This window comes from Protopterus annectens, chromosome 13.part0 (assembly GCF_019279795.1).
Source record: "Protopterus annectens isolate FY-2018-M chromosome 13.part0, PAN1.0, whole genome shotgun sequence".
Taxonomy (NCBI): domain Eukaryota; kingdom Metazoa; phylum Chordata; order Ceratodontiformes; family Protopteridae; genus Protopterus; species Protopterus annectens.
In genome coordinates, this window is record NC_056747.1 from 1,233,576,414 (window position 1) to 1,233,596,799 (window position 20,386).

General features: G+C 40.3%; 1 protein-coding gene across 1 annotated transcript in view; it reads right to left on the reverse strand.

Moving 5' to 3' along the window:
• Positions 1-20,386, reverse strand: part of MYO1D (myosin ID) — a 2,136,961-nt gene that overhangs the window by 1,334,044 nt on the left and 782,531 nt on the right. Inside the window, exon 9 of the mRNA XM_044055239.1 lies at positions 2,682-2,827. Within this exon, the coding sequence (XP_043911174.1) occupies positions 2,682-2,827 (146 nt within the window). The remainder of the gene's footprint in view (positions 1-2,681; positions 2,828-20,386) is intronic.

Here is a 20,386-nt window from a genome sequence, read left to right on the forward strand (position 1 = left end):
GGGCAGAAATTACCAAATAAAATGGTAATATTAGCCCAGAAACAGCCTGGAAGAAGAAGGGAAGGAAGGAAAAAAACAGCTATGTTTATTTAAGGGAAATACCTGACAGGTAAAGGAAAAAGTACCAACAATGGTAAGAAGTCTACTAAAATAACTTAGAAAAGAGTCAAAGAAAAATGCAGGAAAATCCTAACACCAGCACCCACTAAGAGGGAAGATATACGAAAAAAACCTGACAACTTTTAAGAACCACCATGATTTAACAATTAACTATTAAATGAAAAACTGCTTACTATGCTTGAGTGCAGAACCTGTGTCTAACCACAATAGTGGCAAATGAGATCTGAGGCAATGGGGATGGAGTAGAGCATTATGGGTAGAGGAAGGAGCTCGAGAGCTGGATCTGAAATCTAGCATATGCATCCGAGTTGGATCCGAGGATCGGATCTGAACCCACTAGTGAGGAAGAATGAAAAGGACATCATCAGATCACTAGATACCAGGAACAGCCTGTAAATTAAAAAAAAATATATATATAACAGAACAATGGTGGAAAAAAGCTACAAAACCCACATCAGCAACAATCCTTTAGTCCTTTGCACTACAATGTAGCTATTACTGCCACATTTTTTTACCATTAGGGGTCCTAAAACAATGAAATACTTAGTTCCAGTTTCAAACCTGTGTTCTTGTTGCATTTCATAACAATACCCCGAGGGATTGTAGACCACTGTGTGACATGAATATGGTTATCCAGAGGGCCTGACTTCTGCCTTTGCCTCCACATTCGTGAGAACTATGTCCCATTTAGTAATCATTTTTGGACAAATGCTAGCATCTACAAGAGTAGCATCTCCTATAGCTAAACATACTCATACTTGCCTATCTTTTAATTCTCACTGTGATCTTGGCATCCTTCAGTCTAACATTCCTTTTGTATTTACCAACATTGTTCTTATTCTGTCTTATATTTATGCACAGCTACCACCCACCACCTTCTTAGTTCTCCCTGACCCTTATATACAGCCAGAATTCAAGTAGCACCATTTTCCAGTTGTTACCAGTACAACACATTGCACGGCACACCCTCCTACTATCATCTTTACTTGTTCCCATTATCATATGCTCTATTCCTACACCTTTTACTTCCTACACATCCACACTGCTGATAGCTACATTCTCCCCACTTTTCATACTCAATTTAGGGGAATCCTGGTTAAATACTGTTTTCCATTCCAGCTTCCAACAGCTTCCTTTCATCCTCATTTAGATACAGGCTGCTCTACAGGTATTAGAATTGTTACTTATGATGAACAGTGCACATATTAAAAGGTTACCTGTTCTAGTTTACAATAGGTTTGAAAGTTTCAACTCTGCCACCAAAAATGGCAGCATCACAGAATTTATGGTTAGTCATTTCTGGTCATATAAGGCAGATCACAAGCGCAAGTGTTTTCTAGATGTAAAAAAATTATAAATGATGGTTTGGTCTACAGCAGTATGGGAGGTATGGAAAGTAATTTTGTACCTCAAGCTGCTTTATGGCCAACAAAGTCACTGAAATCTCTTTTCACCGAGCCAGGTGTGTAGTACTGTAGATAAATGGGGCATTTTAGAGGTCTCAAACCCTGCAGTTGCAGTAGAAACAGTAAAGCATGATTCTAAACAAGATACCATCCTCTAAAAACATTACAAATGCTATCAGATGGGAAAATTAAAGTTGCAGCAAGTACATTACACTATACTGTTCATGTGAGCATGGAAGCAGGATTTCTTTCTCTCTCTAATACTTGTGGGAAAGCTAGGAGTTTCCTGAGTGCTGGTTAATAATCCTTTACATAAGGACTGCACAAGCCCTATACAAAAACAAACATATGCAAGTTGTATTTGAAATGAACTTTGAGTGGCATTTCTTAAGTACACTTCTGAAAACCAGTCCAACTAGTATTAGCTAAATTACTGGCATGCAGTAAATTCAACTATGTAATTGCAGGTATCTTTTACCTGTAATATATAGTGGGAGTAGCGCACATGTTCTGTTTGAAAAAGAAGTATGATTAACATACCGTAGTTTAAATGTTACTGTAAACTGCTGTTTTCTGTCTAACCTATGCATGTCTGAAAACATTATGCAATTCCGAAACAGTATCCCAAAAGAACACAAAGTGAAAATGCAGCAACTAGCTAAACAGGAACAGTATTTTTTTAGGATGTTAACACCACCATAGGAAGACCAAAAAGAAAATAAAGAATAATGTAAACAGAAAAGCACCATAAGAGCAGAAACACTTTTGCAAACATTCACACTGCTGGAAAGGACAAGTGACATCATCCAAATGTGGGGAACGTATCAAGATATTATCAGGAGACAAGCAAAGTGGTACCATAAGCACCAGTGGAACAGACAAACAAATGCAAACACTGCAAACCACTACTTAGAAAAGGTAACCATTGTACAGAAAAAAAGCATTATGGCTAAATGAAAATAGTGTGAGACATCTTCAGCCACCAAACATAAATAAAATTAATGTAGCAAATGTACAGGTTGCTAAAACAGTTTATGACGATTATTAATTGGAGATCCATAAATGCAAATGAAAATTTTGCTCACTACTGCATTCATCGAGATGAATCTGAGAGTTTACATTTCATGACTAAAGTAGAAATGAAGACCCCCCCACCTGTTGTTATCAAAGATTTCAAAGCCATAGATGTCCAGAACACCAATTACAGTGTTTTTTCCATGAATCTTGTTGTCATAATCTTTCACCTCAATCTTGTCATTGATCCGCCCAACAATCCAACAGAATAAGCGTTCATAAATAGCCTAGCAGAGAAAGAAAGATGGAGAGAGTTATGACACATTAAGTGCCCACTGTAACAGCAATACATTTCTTTCAATATTACATTAATACCTTGCATATCTGTTTTTTCCCTGGTACACAAGTTGATATGATACTTCTTACCCAATTTAATCATACTCCATTTCCAGATTCCACCTTGAAGCTGCTACCAAATCAGATAAATCACATTCAGGGTGCCCTCATTCCACCACGGATGTCTATGCCTCTCAATCGTGATAAAAGAAGAAACAAATTTAGAAATACCTGGCCAGTGTGACATTTTTCTTTCTTTTTATGTAATTAAGTCATCAAGCACTTAAGCAAGTGCCTGGTTCCTTTAATCAGATATCCACCCAAGTTCTTTTAAAATCCATGGTGTATTATCCAATCAGTTTAGGCAGCCCATTCCAAATGTCCACCACATCTTCAATCGAGAAAGGAATTTGATATTTTCCTTATTGTATCCTCTTTAACTTATGCATAAGTTACACTAATGGAAGCAAACCTCTCATTCATCAGTCCACCCAAAATGTATAGCAACACTCTGGCTGCTCCATCATTACCTTAACGTTTTCCAACTTCCATTTGTCCCATGCCCCTCTGAATCCATCTGCAGTATGTCAGACAGTGTCATCTGGCATTTTTTCTTATAGTCTTGACATTCTTATCAATTAAAAAAAAGTCCCCTGAGCCTATCTTGAGCAAGCTCTCTTCCCATATATGATCTGTGATGCTCCATTGCCCATTATCCATCCCCTGCTACTGTATTCTACATACCTCCTTTAATGAAGGAACATACTTAAATCATGTTGCAATGCTTTCTTCTTTTTTCTGGAGCACATAGTCCTAAGCTAGCAAGCCTTACTATAGCTGAGCATCTGTGTTCCTCAATATTTTCTTACCCCTTAATGATCTTTATTTCTCTAACCTTATACAATTTCCAGAATTGCATTTAACATTCAAGACATGGCTTTCAACACTGATTTATAGAAAAGCAGCATCGCTTTTACATTCTTCATCAAGGCCTCCTAGCTTCAATTACAAATATTGTCAGTAAAAGATTTCTTTCTCTCAGCTCTTTTTTGCCTGGATGCACCAGTTTCCTCTCATCTCCCTAAAATATGGCAGTCAATTAGGGACACTAAATTATCCACATATAATACATTTATCCTTGCTATTGTAGTACAGACCATGGCTAAAAAGGGTCTGCAAACCAGAATACCTAGCTCGTTAACAATTGATAAATTAATGAGTATTACAGATTGTTTGGCATGATGTGATTTAGGAGAAAGTAAAACAACAAAATGTTTTTTTTTTTCTTACAGCTTTTTCTAGAAGTATAACTTCTGCTATGTAATACCTAAATATAGTCTTGGCACTAAAGTCGTACCCTGCACTTACTTTTTTATCTCGGGTATCACGGTTCCTCACAATTCCCAAATCTTGAAGGCATATAACTCCTGAATGATCAATACACTGGTTATTGTATCACAAGCAGCAAATTCAATGACTACACATTTTACTCTACAACAATATCGAACCAAACAGGTTGCCCTTCACAGACTCATGTTTCAGCTGCTCATGTCTCAGATGCTCACAGCTATATGTACAGCTGTGTATTTCAGTGCGAAAGACTCAGATACACACACTTGACCTATATATTTAATTTCTCTGAACTGGTGTGACCTTAGAGGTACTATAATTAGAGATCAGGGTGAAAGAGAAGAGTTCCCTGTATTGAGTGGTGCATGGCATCTTGCTATCTGCAAAATCACAATATCTTGTTTAACTTGCAGATCACAATTACAAGGAATTCTGAATGAATGGCAATGAAGTAGTTAAATTCAAACAAGTGGTATTTGATATAATGAAGTAGAGCCAACAAACAGACCCTGTCCCTACAGTGAACACTAATTCCATCCCCAACCCCTGTGGTCACCAGTCTCAAACATTTCACTTCTGAGCATTACCTTCCACTTTCTTTCTTCTGACCAGTTCTTCATCTTAAAACAAACAAAAAACGATGAGTGCCAAGGATTTTCACTGTAGAGAGTTAATTTATTATCAAGATAAGTGTTTTCGTCCACTTTTTATGTATACGCCAACTTCATAAGACAAACATTAGTAAAATCACACACTTAAAATAACCAAATTTACAAGCCAAAAAAATTTGTGGCTTTTCAATGGTCCATGTTATCCTCCATACCCCCTCCTACCTTAAAAGCAAATTAACTGTTCAACCGCTACCATTATTACTATTAATATTACAACATTCCTTGTTCAATTAAAATTCAAACCATTAAATAATTAAATAATTCATTACATATCCCATTCTTGTTCCAAGGCTTGAAATATTTATAATGTAAACATCAACAACGTACGTATAAGATGTGCAAATAAATCTTTGGGAACATCAAGTTAATAATCTAGAAATCATAACAATATTTCCAAAGTATTAAATACTGAAATTTCCTATACATATATATATATATATATATATATATATATACACACACACACACACACACACACACACACACACACGTTGGTTAAACACTACTTACTGAACCTCTTAATAGGCACTGGATGATATAACACCAAGACAGGTGGGGGGCTTCACCCTCCACACCCCCCATAACTATATAAACTAACTCCAGGGTTGCACTACAGTTGGGAAAAGGACATATACACTGCCACCACTATTTTCGGTCAAATGAGTTTTCGGTCATTTGATCCTGATCAAATGAGTTTACGGTCAAGTGAAGTGAATTCATACATATATATATATATATATATATATATATATATATATATATATATATATATATATATATATATATATGTGTGTGTGTGTCTACTTTGACCCATCAAAAAGAAACTTTATCCAATTGTAGATAGACAAGTCCACTTTTGCATTTATTTTATTACGAAAATGCACTTTTGCGAAAATCAAGTCACTAAACCACAAAGGGAAAGAAAAAAAAAAAACAAATACAGCAAACACATCTATGCAGGGGGACATGCCTTCCTGCACCCCCCACCCAAACTACTTATATATAATAACTCCAAGATCACACTATAGTAGGGAAAAGGGATATCCTCACTGTACTGCAATCTATACCAACAAGGTATCTATAAATTAAAGGTTCCCTTTCCATACACCACTGAAGGAGCAATGAACCTGCACCACCACTGGATCCCGGAACTGACGACCACTCTTCGCGTTTTTTCACGAAAGTGCATTTTCGCGAAAGCAAACTCATCTATCTGTAATTCAATAGTGTCTTTTCGATGGGTTGAAGTAGACCCGTGTGCATGTGTGTGTGTGTGTGCAACCATTTTTATACCCCCACCAGGATCATCTACTTACTGCCTTAATTTTTAATAAATTATTAATTGAACAGTATTCATTTAGAATTGGCCAGCTACAAGCATTTAATGAAAGTTGCCAAACTAATTCTTTGTTCTCTAAATATAAGGTCCAAGGCCCCCCTCTAGTTCCAAGTAAAACTTTTTCTGTCACCATACACTTAAAGTGGTGCCCCTGATTGTTATGTACATGTTTAAAGCGTTATTTAATTTATTGTACTTAATGCTGTATTCACGCGTATAAATGCACTCTAAGTTTTTGCTCAGTTTTCCCCATGTAAAAGCAAGGGCATAACTGGCATAATGCTAAGTAAACTACTTCCTTAGTATCACAATTATACTTCCCTTTTAATTTATTCTGGGAATCTCTTACGGTAAAGGCACTTCCTGTATTAATGAGTTTACAATAGGGACAAAACCCGTATTTTTTCATCCAAGGGTTTCTCACTTGTTCCTTAAATTCTCCAAGATATTCTTGAAATTGTAGCCCCTCCGAAACTCTATATTTGGTTTGTCCCCAATTTTATCTCCTGGGTGTACATCCTCAACAATAAATATCCAATTCATATGGAGTATTCTCCTTAACATATCAATTTTCATTAAAGGTGGTAATAAAATTTGTTGAAAAATTATGATATTCCCTTCACGTTACAACTGCACCCACCATTTGATTATTATTAGTAGTCATGGTCTTATTAGAGATATTCCCACTCAAAATACGTCTAAAGTGGCATATTATTCCCTTGTTCCAAACTTCGTTAACCAACTCATGGAACAACTGGGCTGGGTAACCTCTTCTGATAAGCATTCTGACTAAATAGGAATATTCTTCCAAAAAATAATGTTTGAGACGCACCATCCTGGTGGCTCGAACAAGTTGACCCTTAATTACCAATTTTTTCTGGTGGTACGGATGGGAACTTGAAAAATGAAAAAAATGTGTTCGAATAGGTCTTTTTCCTGTAAATTCTTGAAATATACCTACTATTTTTGCTATACTTTTCAAGCAGTACGTCCAAATAGGCTACCTTCTCTAAATCTGATTTGCGTGTGAGGAAGACAAAAAATTGGTTGTACTATTAATATAGTGCATGAAGCCATTACTATTGTCCTTTTTATCTTTCCATACAATAATTTTGTCAGATGTATGTGCATTATCTTTGGACAAACCGAATATAAGGTGAATTTAAGTAACAAGGAGCAAGTGAGAAAACCCGGAATGAAATAATGTGGGTTTTTGTCCCTATTGTAAACTCACTGATACAGAAGTGTCTTTACTGTAAGAGACTCCCAGTATAAATTAAAAGGGAACTAAAATTGTGATACTAATATGCCCTTGCTTTTACATGGGGAAAAACAGAATGGAAACTTAAAGAGTGCAATTATAAGCAAGAATACAGTATTAAGAACAATAAATTAAATAACACTTTAGCAAAACATGTACATAACAATCAGGGGCATCACTTCAAGTATAAGGTGATAGAAAAAGTTTTGGTTGGAACTAGAGGGGGGTCTTGGACCTTATATTTAAAAAAAATAATAATAATAATTTTGGCAACTTTTGTTAAATGCTTGCAGCTGGCCTGGTTTAAATGAATACTGTTCAATTAATACTTTATTAAAAATTAAGGCACCAAGTAGATGATCCCAGTGGGGGTATAAAAATGGTTATGTATACATAATTGGAAATTTCAGTATTTAATACTTTGGAAATGTTGTTATGACTTGTATATTATTACCCGATGTTCCTGAAGATTTATTTTCACATCTTATACAAACATTGTTGTTATTTACATTACAAATATTTCAAGTCTTGGAACAAGAATGGTATATGTAATGAGGAATTATTTAATGTTTTGAATTTTTATTTAATTAAAAAAAGAAATGTTTTAATATTAATAGGAATAATGACAGTGGTGGATTTGCTTTTTAAGTAGGAGGGTATGGAAGATGACGTGGACCAATGAAAAGCCACACATTTTTTTAGCAGGTAAATTGGGTTATTTTAACTGTTTGATTTTACTTATGTTTGTCTGATGAAGTTCACGTATACATAAAAAATGGATGAAAGCACTTATCTTGATAATAAACTAACTCTTTACAGCAAAAATCCTTGGCAGTCATCACATTTTATTTTGTTTGTTTTTATGGGTTTGTTTTTTTTAACTAGCTCTTCATCTAGGTCCATCAGTCTTAGGCCTACTCAAAATCTCTTGAGCTTCCTTACCAGTCTTATAAAAGGAGCTGTGCCAAAAACTTCAAACCACTGGGTTGTCCTTGTTATTTTTTTTCTCACATATCTAGAAATGAAACTACATCGTGCTAATTCAAAATCTTTGTTTATAACAGTAGTCTTAGCTATATGGGTTCTACCCTGCCAAGGATATAACAGCTGGCCAGCTTCAAAAGCTTCCAAAATTGTCAAGCAGCTTGAGCTGAGCTGACTGAAAAACAAGTTTGGGCATGACGTCCCTCAGAGCTTTCCTGCCAGCAGAGTGGGGGGGGGGGGGTAAGCCCTGAAAGGCCATACTAGGAACAACAAAAAATATATGGCCATACCCTGGCATAAAAAAACACCAAAAAGGGAAGTGGATGGAGGGAAGAAGAGGCTACTGCAGCAGAAATTATTTGATCATCAACTGTTATGGTAAGTTCAACTTAACCAGCTGCACTATGTTCTTCAGCTTTATCACTGCTTCAGTAGTTTTAGCTATATGAGTAGCTTACCATAGCTAACTACATTTGGGAGGTAGAAGGAAAAAAGTCCAGGAGCCCTAGAGAATAGTGCTAGTAAAGGTTTAGATAGACCTATAGAAGGAATCAAGCTTATAATGCTTTGTAGAAGTATGTACAGGGGACTAACAAGCAGTTGCATCTTTTAGAATACTTCTAGAATCAAACCCTTTTCAAAAAGCCATAGATGTATCCAAGGCCCTGGTAGAGTTGGCCTTGACCCTGTCTAGAAGATTTGTTATGGTGAGTATAACAAAAGGCAGCAGCCTTAGACAACCATTTAGAAATAGCCTACTTTGAAACAGGTTGTCCCTTCTTCAAACCGTGACAAGAAATTAATAATTATCTGAAGATCTAAAACATTTAATTCCGTCAAGATAGTACCCGGAGTTGTCTGTGGACATCCAAGGTATGGATATTTTCATTCAGGAAAGAAAATGGAGAGATGGATAGTTTGGCTTAAAATAAACTTGGATATCACTTTAAGCATAAAAGAGGGATTAGTTTTCAAAGAAGCCCTGTCTCTCACACAAATATTCTAAAACCAATGAGCAAATAGCACTGAATGGATGCTGGTTATATTGTTGGCACCATCTAGAAAATATTTTTCATTTGCTAATAAAATATTTTTCTAGAAGCAGGCTTTCTTGCCATCATTAGTACATGCTGTACATCATCATAAAACAGATGCCTAAAAGGAATTATGTCCTTATCATGTAGGCAGTCAATTGAAGATTATTGAAATCAGAGTGTATAAAACACCCCAGGTCTTGTGGGAGTAGTTCCAATCTGTGAGAAAGCTTGTGGTAATTGCTCTGGCCATTTCCAAAAAATGGAGAACCATGACTGCCTGGACTAGAAGGGAGTCGGCACAAAGTACCAGAGAGGAGGCAAAGAGGTCTACTTAAGGGATTCCCCAGATGGATCAAATCCTGGAAGACCCCCAATCTAGTTTCGATTCATGAGGGTCTGGCCTGATCCTGCTCAGCTTGTCTGCTACAAACATTTGCTCTGACAGAATGTAGGATGCCTTTAAGAGTGAGATTGTGCTGTGAAGATATATCCAAAGCGAACACGGTTAGTATGCACAGGGAGTATGACCTGGTTTTGCTTCTTGATGTACCACATAGCTGTGGTATTGTCTCAAAACACTTGAAGATGTCCAGGGGACCAAAGATAGTTGAGTGTCTTGATAAGGGCAAGCACCTCCTTAACAGTTATGTGCATGCATCTGTCTTTGGTGTCCCGCACCTTCCTGCACTTTTATCCCTCCTGAAACTGCTCCCCAAGCAAAGCCTGAAGTGCCTGTGGTGACTGACTCCATTGGAGCAGGGAGTGAGATGAAGAGACATAGATTTAAGGATATTTGTCATCTCCATAAAAAGATTTCTCTTCTGACAAATCTCAGTACTAGAATCTGAAAAGATAAAGAGTGGTGGATGCTGGGACCAAAGAGATTTCAAACACCACTATTTATTTCTCATGTGGATTCCTGCCAGAGGTATCATGAAAATCATAGATGCCATGAGACCCAAAATCCTGAGGTACTCCCTTGTAGTGACCAAAATCTAAGTGGAAATCCTTACAAATAGATCTAAACAAGATCTATTTTTTTCCTGTGGAAGAAATGCTCTTTGAACTGAGATGTCTAGCTCACATCCCAGGAACACAATCCTGTGTGAGGGAATCGAGAAAGATTTTTGAATGTTCTCGTGGAATCCCAGCATGTGCAAGAGATTTCTCACACGAGAGAGCAAAATTCCTGACATCTTGAAAAATACTCTATAAAGATAAGCAAGTCTTCCAAACATGGAAAAAATGTGGATACCCTGTATCCTGCAATGTGCTGCAACTAGAGCTAGACACATTGTGAACACTCTTGGTGCAGTGGATATAGTCCAACGGGCTAAAGCAGAGAACTGATAATGTGATCCAAACACACAAAACCTTAAGAAATATCTTTAGTATGGATAAACAGGGATGTGATGATAAGCATTTTTAAGTCTATTGTTAACAGGAAACTTGAAAGAGGAAGAACAGGTTGTGAAGTGACAACATTCTGAATTTGGGCACTATCACAAACAGGTTTAGGAAACAAAAAGATCTAGAACTGTTTTCCAAGCATTTTTTTTCTTTGGCACTGGGAACATTTTTGAATAAAACTCCTTCCCCACCTGGGAAGGAGGAACTGGTTCTATCACTCCTTGGTACAAAATATGAACAGGTGGAAACAAAAGAATCTGATCTGGAGGATGAGGGATGACCCATGGAAAGGGGGAAATTCCTTCCACTGTCATCTGCAACCTTGATGAATGATTTTCAGAACCCATTTGTCTGAAACAATCTGCTGCCAAAAAGAAAAATGGTGATTCAGACCTTCTAGACGAGAAAGGAGCTGGGTGGGAGAGGGTCATAAGGTCTCTTGAATATTCATTTAGACTTGTTGGACTGTCCTTGGTTTTGGGAGGTTTCAGACTACTTTTTGGTACTCCCTTGCCATTTTTTCTTAAATGCCTGTCCACCTGAACACTGTTCAGGCTTTTTATTCTTTTTTCCCCCCAAAACTGGACATGGAGAAAGAAAATCCCTTGGACAATCTGGAAAAAGGGGGCTGAAATTCTTAGAGATTCCCTGGATCAGCTTGCCCCTTTCATCACAGTTTTTGATCACCTCTGCAGCAGATGGGCCAAACACTAAATCTCATAATCCAAGGAAGAATTTAAAATCAAACTTTTTACATCATGTGGGAGGTTCAGAGAATGCTGCCAAGCAAGTCTCTTTAAAACAGTTTGTGTGGCCATACGCCTAGAAGTTGTTTGAAAGGTTCCTAGAGTTCATAAACTCAAATGCCATGGAACTAGTCACCATCCCCACAAGAGGAGATAACATACTAGATCTCATCATCACGAACATGGGGTCACAATGTTCAACACCGGAAGTATACCCCTCACTGGTGAGATCAGACCATAAACTAATCTCACTGGAAGTCCACATCCCGCCCCCACCTGAGATAAAAAAGACCACAGTGAAGAACTTCTCAAAAGCCGACTTCACACTTCTAAAGACTAGTGTGGTCTCTTTTAAGGCCCCCGAGACTGCGGAAACCATTACTCAAGCCGCTGAATCACTTACAAATGCCTTCTACCAGCACCTACAGGACTGTATGGATCAGGCAATCCCAAACAAAACAAAGACTCTTTGTACCAAAGGCAAGCGTCCAGTCTGGTGGACCCCAGCCATAAACAAGCTCTACAACAAAAGGAGGAAGCTACTACAAGATAGAGCAAAATCCTTAAAAGGGAAAACAACCTTGATCATTATAAGTAAAAAACTAAGATCTCTCATAAAATCATCCAAGGCAAATTTTGAGAGAAAAGTCGCTAAGGACTCAAAGGACAATCATAAGGCCTTCTTTAGCTATGTTAGAAACCTGGGAGGAAACTCCCAGATATGCTCAGAATTAGTTCAAAATGATGTAAAAATGACTGAACCTACAGACATTGCCAACATACTGGCTGACAGGTTCAGTGTAAACTCCCAAAAGGTGAGATATCTATACCAGAGAATTATAGCCCCGCAAACATCTCTAACGCTCAGGTGAGAACTCCCCTCTCCAAGGCAAAAAACACAGCATCCATGGGACCAGATGGTGTCCCCGGATGTGTGCTCCACGAACTAAATGAGGAATTAAACCCGCAGTTAGGGCAGCTGTTTAATCTTAGCCTCACCTCAGGATTCGTGCCAAAGGAGTGGCGTACGGCAACTGTGGTCCCACTTCACAAAGGCGGTGCTTCCACCGACCCGGGAAATTACCGTCCCATCAGCTTGACAAGCTTGATCTGCAAAGCTATGGAGAGGATCATAATGGAACTCATAAATAAAGACATAGGAGACTTGCAGACTTTGGATCCGACCCAGTTCGGCTTTGTCAAAGGCAGATCATGCCTTTTAAACTTGGTTGACTTTTTCGAAACAGTCACCAAGGCCATTGACGAGGGAAAGGCAGTCCACACAGCCTACCTCGACCTGGCAAAGGCTTTCGACACAATACCCCAGTCAGGTATCATTGAAAAACTCATCAGCTTAAATGTAAACCCATACGTCACAAGATGGGTTGCAAACTGGCTAAGTGACAGAACCCACAGGGTCAGAGTTGCTGGCACCATGTCAGACTCAAAGCCTGTCAGAAGTGGTGTCCCACAGGACTCAGTCCTGGGCCCTCTCCTGTTCGGCATCTACTTTTCAGAAGTACAAGCAAACACAGGAGGATTATGGCTGACAAAATTTGCAGATGACTGCAAACTGGGCGCCATAGTTGAGAACACATCTGACACAGATATCCTACAGAAGGGTCTTATAGAAACGGATAACTGGTGCCAGAGCCATGGCCTAAAGTTAAACGCCAAAAAATGCATAGTCATACCCTTCGGGAAAAACAAGGTTACCCCTAGCTACCATATAGGCGGCAACCCACTAAGCACAGAAGAGGTTATCAGGGATCTGGGGACCCAGGTTGACAGTAACCTTTCATTTGACACTCACGTTGCCAAAGTAGTTAGGAAGACCTTCTACACTGCCCACCTGATCATGAAGGGATTCACATCTAGATCAAGGGAAGTCATCGTCCCCCTGTACTCATCACTCATCAGACCAATGATTGAGTACAATGCCCCATTCGGAATGTATCTGACACGACACTTGCAGCAACTGGAAAGGCCCCAAAAGTTCCTCACCAAAAGGATAAAGGGTCTCAAAAATATGTCCTATGCTGCCCGAATGAAGGAACTTCAGCTCTATTCAGTCGCTTACTGTCTGCTCAGAGGTGACCTGTGCCTGACATACAAGGCCATGTCCAACCCAGAATTGATGAACATGCTTCACCTCAAAAAAATCTAGATCCCTCAGAACTACAAGGGCGGGAGACTTAAACCTCGACACGGTTATTAATAGGACGTGCTGGAGGGACAGATTCATCACCCAGAGACTCCCTATGCTGTGGAACAAAATCCCGGTACATGTGAGGCAGAGCACCTCGCTGGCTTTGTTCAAGAGAAATCTTGACCAATGGATGGGAGATCGCAGATATACCCCAGGGATTATCTCAGTGTCACTGCTTGACAGAGGCACAGCAAAATAATGGGCATAGTATCCTCCAAACTAAAGGGGTGGCGAAAGCCACAAAACTCTGGGCTAGGCTTATAAATGCCCTTGGGCAGATAGCCTAGTATGAACCTATGAGTCATACACACACTGCAAACAATGAGTAGCAACCTGTGCAATATAAGAAATATTTTTCTTCAAAAGAAGAAACTGTAGATAAAACATTCCTCATACTTTCACAATTTGTCAGAAGAAACTTTAACATAGGAGGCTGACAAATCAAAATTCTGAAAATCAAAGTTGCATTTTTTCCCATACCAATCAATAATTTCCCATTCGTATTAGACAGAGTAGGATTGGAATTAACCAAGTACTTAGCAGCAGTGGAATCCACTAAGGCTACAGCTGCTGGGTCAGGTTTAGGAATAGTGTATAACAATTTAAAAGACTGAGGAACTTTATACATCCTAGCTGCCTTTTTAGGGTCAGCTGGCCGACTATCACAAAAATCGCAGGCAATAAGACATGCATCCTTCTAAAGCTGACAGGGCAGGAGGAATGGGTGTAGGTTCTGTAAAGTCCTTCTATAACAACACATTTTCTGAGAGGCTGACAAACCTCAGTATTCTCTCACTGAAAACATTGGGACAGTCCAAAAAGGAATACTCATCCCGTTTGGGAAAAACAAAACACCCACAAATTACCACACAGGCGGCAGCCCCCTTAATACAGAAGAGGTAATAAGAGATCTGGGGACCCAGGTATATCGTAATCTCTTCTTTGACAATCATATTGCCAAAGTAGTTAGGAAATCCTTCTATGTGGCCCATCTAATTACTAAGGGGTTCGCATCTGAAAATAAAGAGGTTATAGCGCCCCTCTACTCATCACTCATCAGACCCATCATAGAGTACAATGCCCCATTTGGGATGTACCTCACAAGACACTTCCAACAGCTGGAAAGACCACAAATGCACCTCACCAAGAGGATTACTGGCCTCAAACATATGTCCTATGCAGCCCGACTGAAAAAACTCCAGCTGTACTCAGTGGCATATCTCTTACTCAGGGGTGATCTCTGCCTGACTTACAAAGCCATGTCAAACTCAGAATTGATGGACATGCTCCACCTAAAGAAATCCAAGTCACTGCGAGCCACGCGCTCTAGGGAGCTAAACCTCGCCACAACAATAAATAGAATATGCTGGAGGGATAGATTCCTGTCACAGAGACTCCCCATGCTTTGGAACAAAATTCCTAACTACATTAGGCAGAGCCCCTCACTAACACTCTTCAAGAGAAGCCTTGACGAGTGGATGGGTAACAGAAAATACACCCCTGGGATCACTTCACTGGCTCTGCTTGACAGAGGCTAGTTAATTAATCAATGGGGTGGCGAAAGCTGACACACTCTGGCTAGGCTTAAAAATGCCCTCAGGCAGATAGCCTAGTACCCACCTATGAACCTACCTATATGAAGAATGTGTACTGGTAATACTTTAGCTCATCAGCTACTTCTGTTTTGACAGTGAGGAATTGTGGTTTTCTTGATGCATTTGGAGACCCTGGTAGGTGGTTCTTTCCCCTACCACTAGGTTAATTGGAATTTAACACCTCTCCGGGTTAAAGTGTACTACTTGGAAGCCAGGTTTAAGAGGTCTCCAAAAGAAGATCTTTTTGGTCGACTTATCACACTGCATAAGTATGCTCTTTCAGCTATTCTTTAGCACAGGTGTTTTATTTTATTTAATTAGAAGTCATGTGCTTACCATAACTTGGTATCTTGCGTTGTCCATTCATTCTTCCTCAAGACTGAGTTATAGATGTGAGCCCTGGATCCGACTTGGCTACATTTTTACAGACTTAGGTTCCAGCCTTGAGTGCCTCCTACTACCCACAATGCTCTACACTGTACTCAACCTCCTCAGATCAAGTTTGTTGCAGGCATTTTATTTAAAACTAAAGATGCTCAATAAAAGATAAGGGAAGAAAAGAGGAAAGCCAGAGGCTTAAACAAGGGAATGCAGTGTCCCTATAAAAAAAATCCTACAGATGATCTAGGAAACCCTAGGATGGGGTATGGCTGGGAGGGAAGGTGAGGCAGAATGAATGCACAACACAGATACCAAGTTATGGTTAAGTACATCATTCTCTCTTTCGGCTTTTCCCGTTAGGGGTCGCCACAGCGGATCATCTCTTTCCATTTCTTCCTATCCTCTGCATCTTGCTCTGTCACACCAACCGCCTGCATGTCCTCTCTCACCACGTCCATAAACCTTATCTTAGGCCTTCCTCTATTCCTCTTACCTGGCAGCTCCATCCTTAGCATCTTTTTCCCAATATACCCATCATCCCTCCTCAGCACATGTCAAAAAAAAAAAAAAAAAAAAAAAAAAAAAAAAAACCCTAACCCAGCCCCCCCCTTCCTTTCCTTTAAACCTGGCAGCTCCCCTCCTAGCCCCATTCCCTTCCAATAACCAACACCCCTTTCTCGCCCAATTCCAAGCTGATCCTTTAAAGCTGGCCAGCTACTATATCCTTGGCAGGACATAACCAATACAGCTAAGGTTATTGCAGCAGTGATCAATATCAGAAGACTGCAGTAGGAGGGGGTGTTATCCATATTCATCAAGGATACTCACACCTCCAGGTTAGTGGTGCAGCATGATATCTCTAAGATCATCCATGTGCAACTAACATCAGGCAAATCTGCAATGCAAATTGTGGCCTGCTACAGATCACCCTCCATGACCCAGGACCACCACTCTGCCTTTCTGGAGACACTGGAAAACATGAAGGTCCTACCGAACACCCTGATATTGGGCAATTTCAATTACCCTACCATTAACTGGGAAAACACTGAGTACAAACTCCGTCAGCACTTCCTGGAATTTATCAACTCAAATGCCCTGGATCAGCCGGTAAACTTCCCTACCAGAGGCCACAACATATTGGACCTGGTCATCACCAACATGGGCGACAGGTGTTCTGTACCAGAGGTCAACCATACTGTTAGATCAGAATAAGACTTCCCTGATTACCACACCTCCCTCAACCGAGGAAACCCAGAAAAATTTTCTAAAGCAAATCCCTTAAAGGCGAGCTGAAATTTACCCCCAACTAAAGGAACTGCCCAAATCGAATCCTTTACAATTGCACTCTGGACACAAGATCTGGATTCCATGCTGCAAACCAAACCTCCTAAGGAAGAACCAGCTGGTGGAACCAGCAAAACGTTACAAGGAGGAGGAAACTAGTTCAAAAAAAAATCCCAAAAGGATGACATCCTGTTCAGTAATAAGAAATAAGGCCTCAAAAATCATCAGGAACCCTAAAAACAAGGACTGATAAACCAAACTTCGTAGTCTTGTAAAACTAATGGCAATCAGATACATGGAGCGTGCAAAATAGCAAATATTACTAAATGAAATTGCAACATCCTGCGATATTGTACAAATTAAGCCGTTTAACTTAGGAGGCCCAAACAAAATTTGGAAAATTAGTTCCAAACAACTTCATATTCCTTTCAAGATTATTTATTAACAAAGTCAGTGCTTACCAACTGGTTCCTTGACTACAACATTCTAAGCCATTTAAAACTCTAACCTAGGCTCACAGTACAGCCCATTAGGCCCAGTGCCTACTACACAATCCAAGGAACACCTCTCAACATTGTAGCAGGATTTTTAAACTGGAAGGCTATAAAGACACATATGAGAGGCATAAAAAGCTTAAGAACCTGAAACTTGAAACCCAGTTCAGGATGATCAGGGAAACTGATACAACCGTGATTATGAGAAGGTCACCAATCAAAGAGGAAAGGTCTAGCCTATTATATCGCTTTTGACAATTCCCAGGGTATTTAGAAAATCCCACTCTGACATCTAACCCCTGTCACAAATGCTCATGCTCTCTCACTCACATAAATACGGCCATCTGATCAATACCTCCAGGTGTCCTACAAGGTGTTCCAGAACCCCACTCGCAAATTCCAAAGCAAGGCAACTGCACTTGCTTGCTCCGACTGCCAAACTGGACTCATATATACATCCTCAAAAACTCTGCACACACCTGATCAAATTTAACTTGCAATCCAGCTCGATCTCCTTTGCAAGCCACTGCCACCCTAAACAACTGTCCACTAATTGTAGCATCTTCCTTTCGGTCACAAAATCACTCCGAATCTTCCACCATTCGGCACCCTCCTAACCTTTACAACCTTCCACATCCGTACCGAATTTATCCCAGTACTTAACTCGTCCACCTTTCCAACTATGCTCTACATTCCTCTACCCTCCCTCTCATTTACACACATATATTCTGTCTTAGCCCTGCTGACCTCATTCCTCTGCTCTCTAGAGCATATCTCCACCTCTCCAGAGTCTCCTCAACCTGATTCCTACTCTCACTACAGATCACAATGTCATCTGCAAACATCATAGTCCACGGGCCTCCTGTCTGATCTCATCTGTCAACCTGTCCATCACCACTGCAAATAAGAAAGGACTCAGAGCTGATCCTTGATGTAATCCCACCTCCACCTTAAACGGATCTGTCACTCCCACTGCAGTCCTCACCACTGTCACACTACCCTCGTACATATCCTGTACCACTCTTAACTTCTCTGCCACTCCCGACTTCCTCATACAATACCACAACTCTTCTCTAGGCACCCTGTCATATGCTTTCTCCAAGTCTACAAAGACCAATGCAACTCCTTCTGACCTTCTCTGTATTTCTCCATCAACACTTCAGGGCCCACAACAGTACTGGAAAAGTGTAGTGTCCCCGAAATCACAGAAGCACATGTGAAAACAGTCCTTTCAAAAGCCAAAAACACAGCATCAATGGGGCCAGATGGTGTCCCAGGCTGCGCCTTGCATGAACTACAGAACAAATTAACCCCCCACCTAAACACGCTTTTCAACCTCAGCCTCTCCACAGGCTACATGCCCATAGAATGGCACACAGCAACGGTTATTCTGCTCCACAAAGGAGGGGCCACAACTGACCCTGGTAACTATCGCCCCATAAGCCTGACTAGCCTGGTCTGCAAGGCTATGGAGTGCATCATCATGGAACTCATTAACAAAGACTTTGGGAACCTCCAAACACTTGACCTGACCCAGTTCGGCTTTGTTAAGGGCAGATCATGCCTACTAAACCTGGTTGACTTCTTCGAGACAGTCACCAAGGCCATAGATGAGGGAAAGGGGGTTCACACAGCCTACTTTGATCTCGCCAAGGCGTTCGACACCATTCCTCACTCGGGTATTATAGAAAAACTCACCAGCCTGAACATAAACCCCTACGTCACAAGATGGGTTGCCAACTGGCTTACAGACAGAACTCACATGGTAAGAATAGCGGGCTCCAGGTCTGACTCTAAACCAGTCACAAGTGGTGTCCCACAAGGCTCGGTTCTGGGACCCCTACTGTTTGGCATATATTTCTCAGAAGTACAGGCAAACATAGGAGGACTATGGCTAATCAAGTTCGCCGATGACTGCAAACTGGGAGCCATAATTGACATCCTTCAAAAAGGCCTTACTGAGACAGACACCTGGTGTCAAAGTCATGTCCTCAAGCTAAATGCCAAAAAAGGAATAGTCATCCCGTTTGGGTAAAACAAAACACCCACGAATTACCACACAGGCGGCAGCCCCCTTAATACAGAAGAGGTAATAAGAGATCTGGGGACCCAGGTATATAGTAATCTCTTCTTTGACAATCATATTGCCAAAGTAGTTAGGAAATCCTTCTATGTGGCCCATCTAATTACCAAGGGGTTCGCATCTAGAAATAAAGAGGTTATAGCGCCCCTCTACTTGTCACTCATCAGACCCATTATAGAGTACAATGCCCCATTTGGGATGTACCTCACAAGACACTTCCAACAGCTGGAAAGACCACAAATGCACCTCACCAAGAGGATTACTGGCCTCAAACATATGTCCTATGCAGCCCGACTGAAAAAACTCCAGCTGTACTCAGTGGCATATCTCTTACTCAGGGGTGATCTCTGCCTGACTTACAAAGCCATGTCAAACTCAGAATTGATAGACATGCTCCATAGGTTCATAGGTTCATAGGCTGGTACTAGGCTATCGGCCCTAGGGCCTATACAAGCCTAGCCATAACAATACCCTGGCTATTTCTTCACACACTATTTACTTCCCTGGACCCCTATCTAGCAGGGTGACTGATGTGATCCCTGGGGTGAATTTCCTTTCTCCCATCCAATCATCAAGGTTCCTTTTGAAGAGGGCCAAAGAGGTGCTCTGCTTGACATGTATGGGCAGTCTATTCCAGAGTCTGGGGAGTCTCTGCGTCAGGAACCT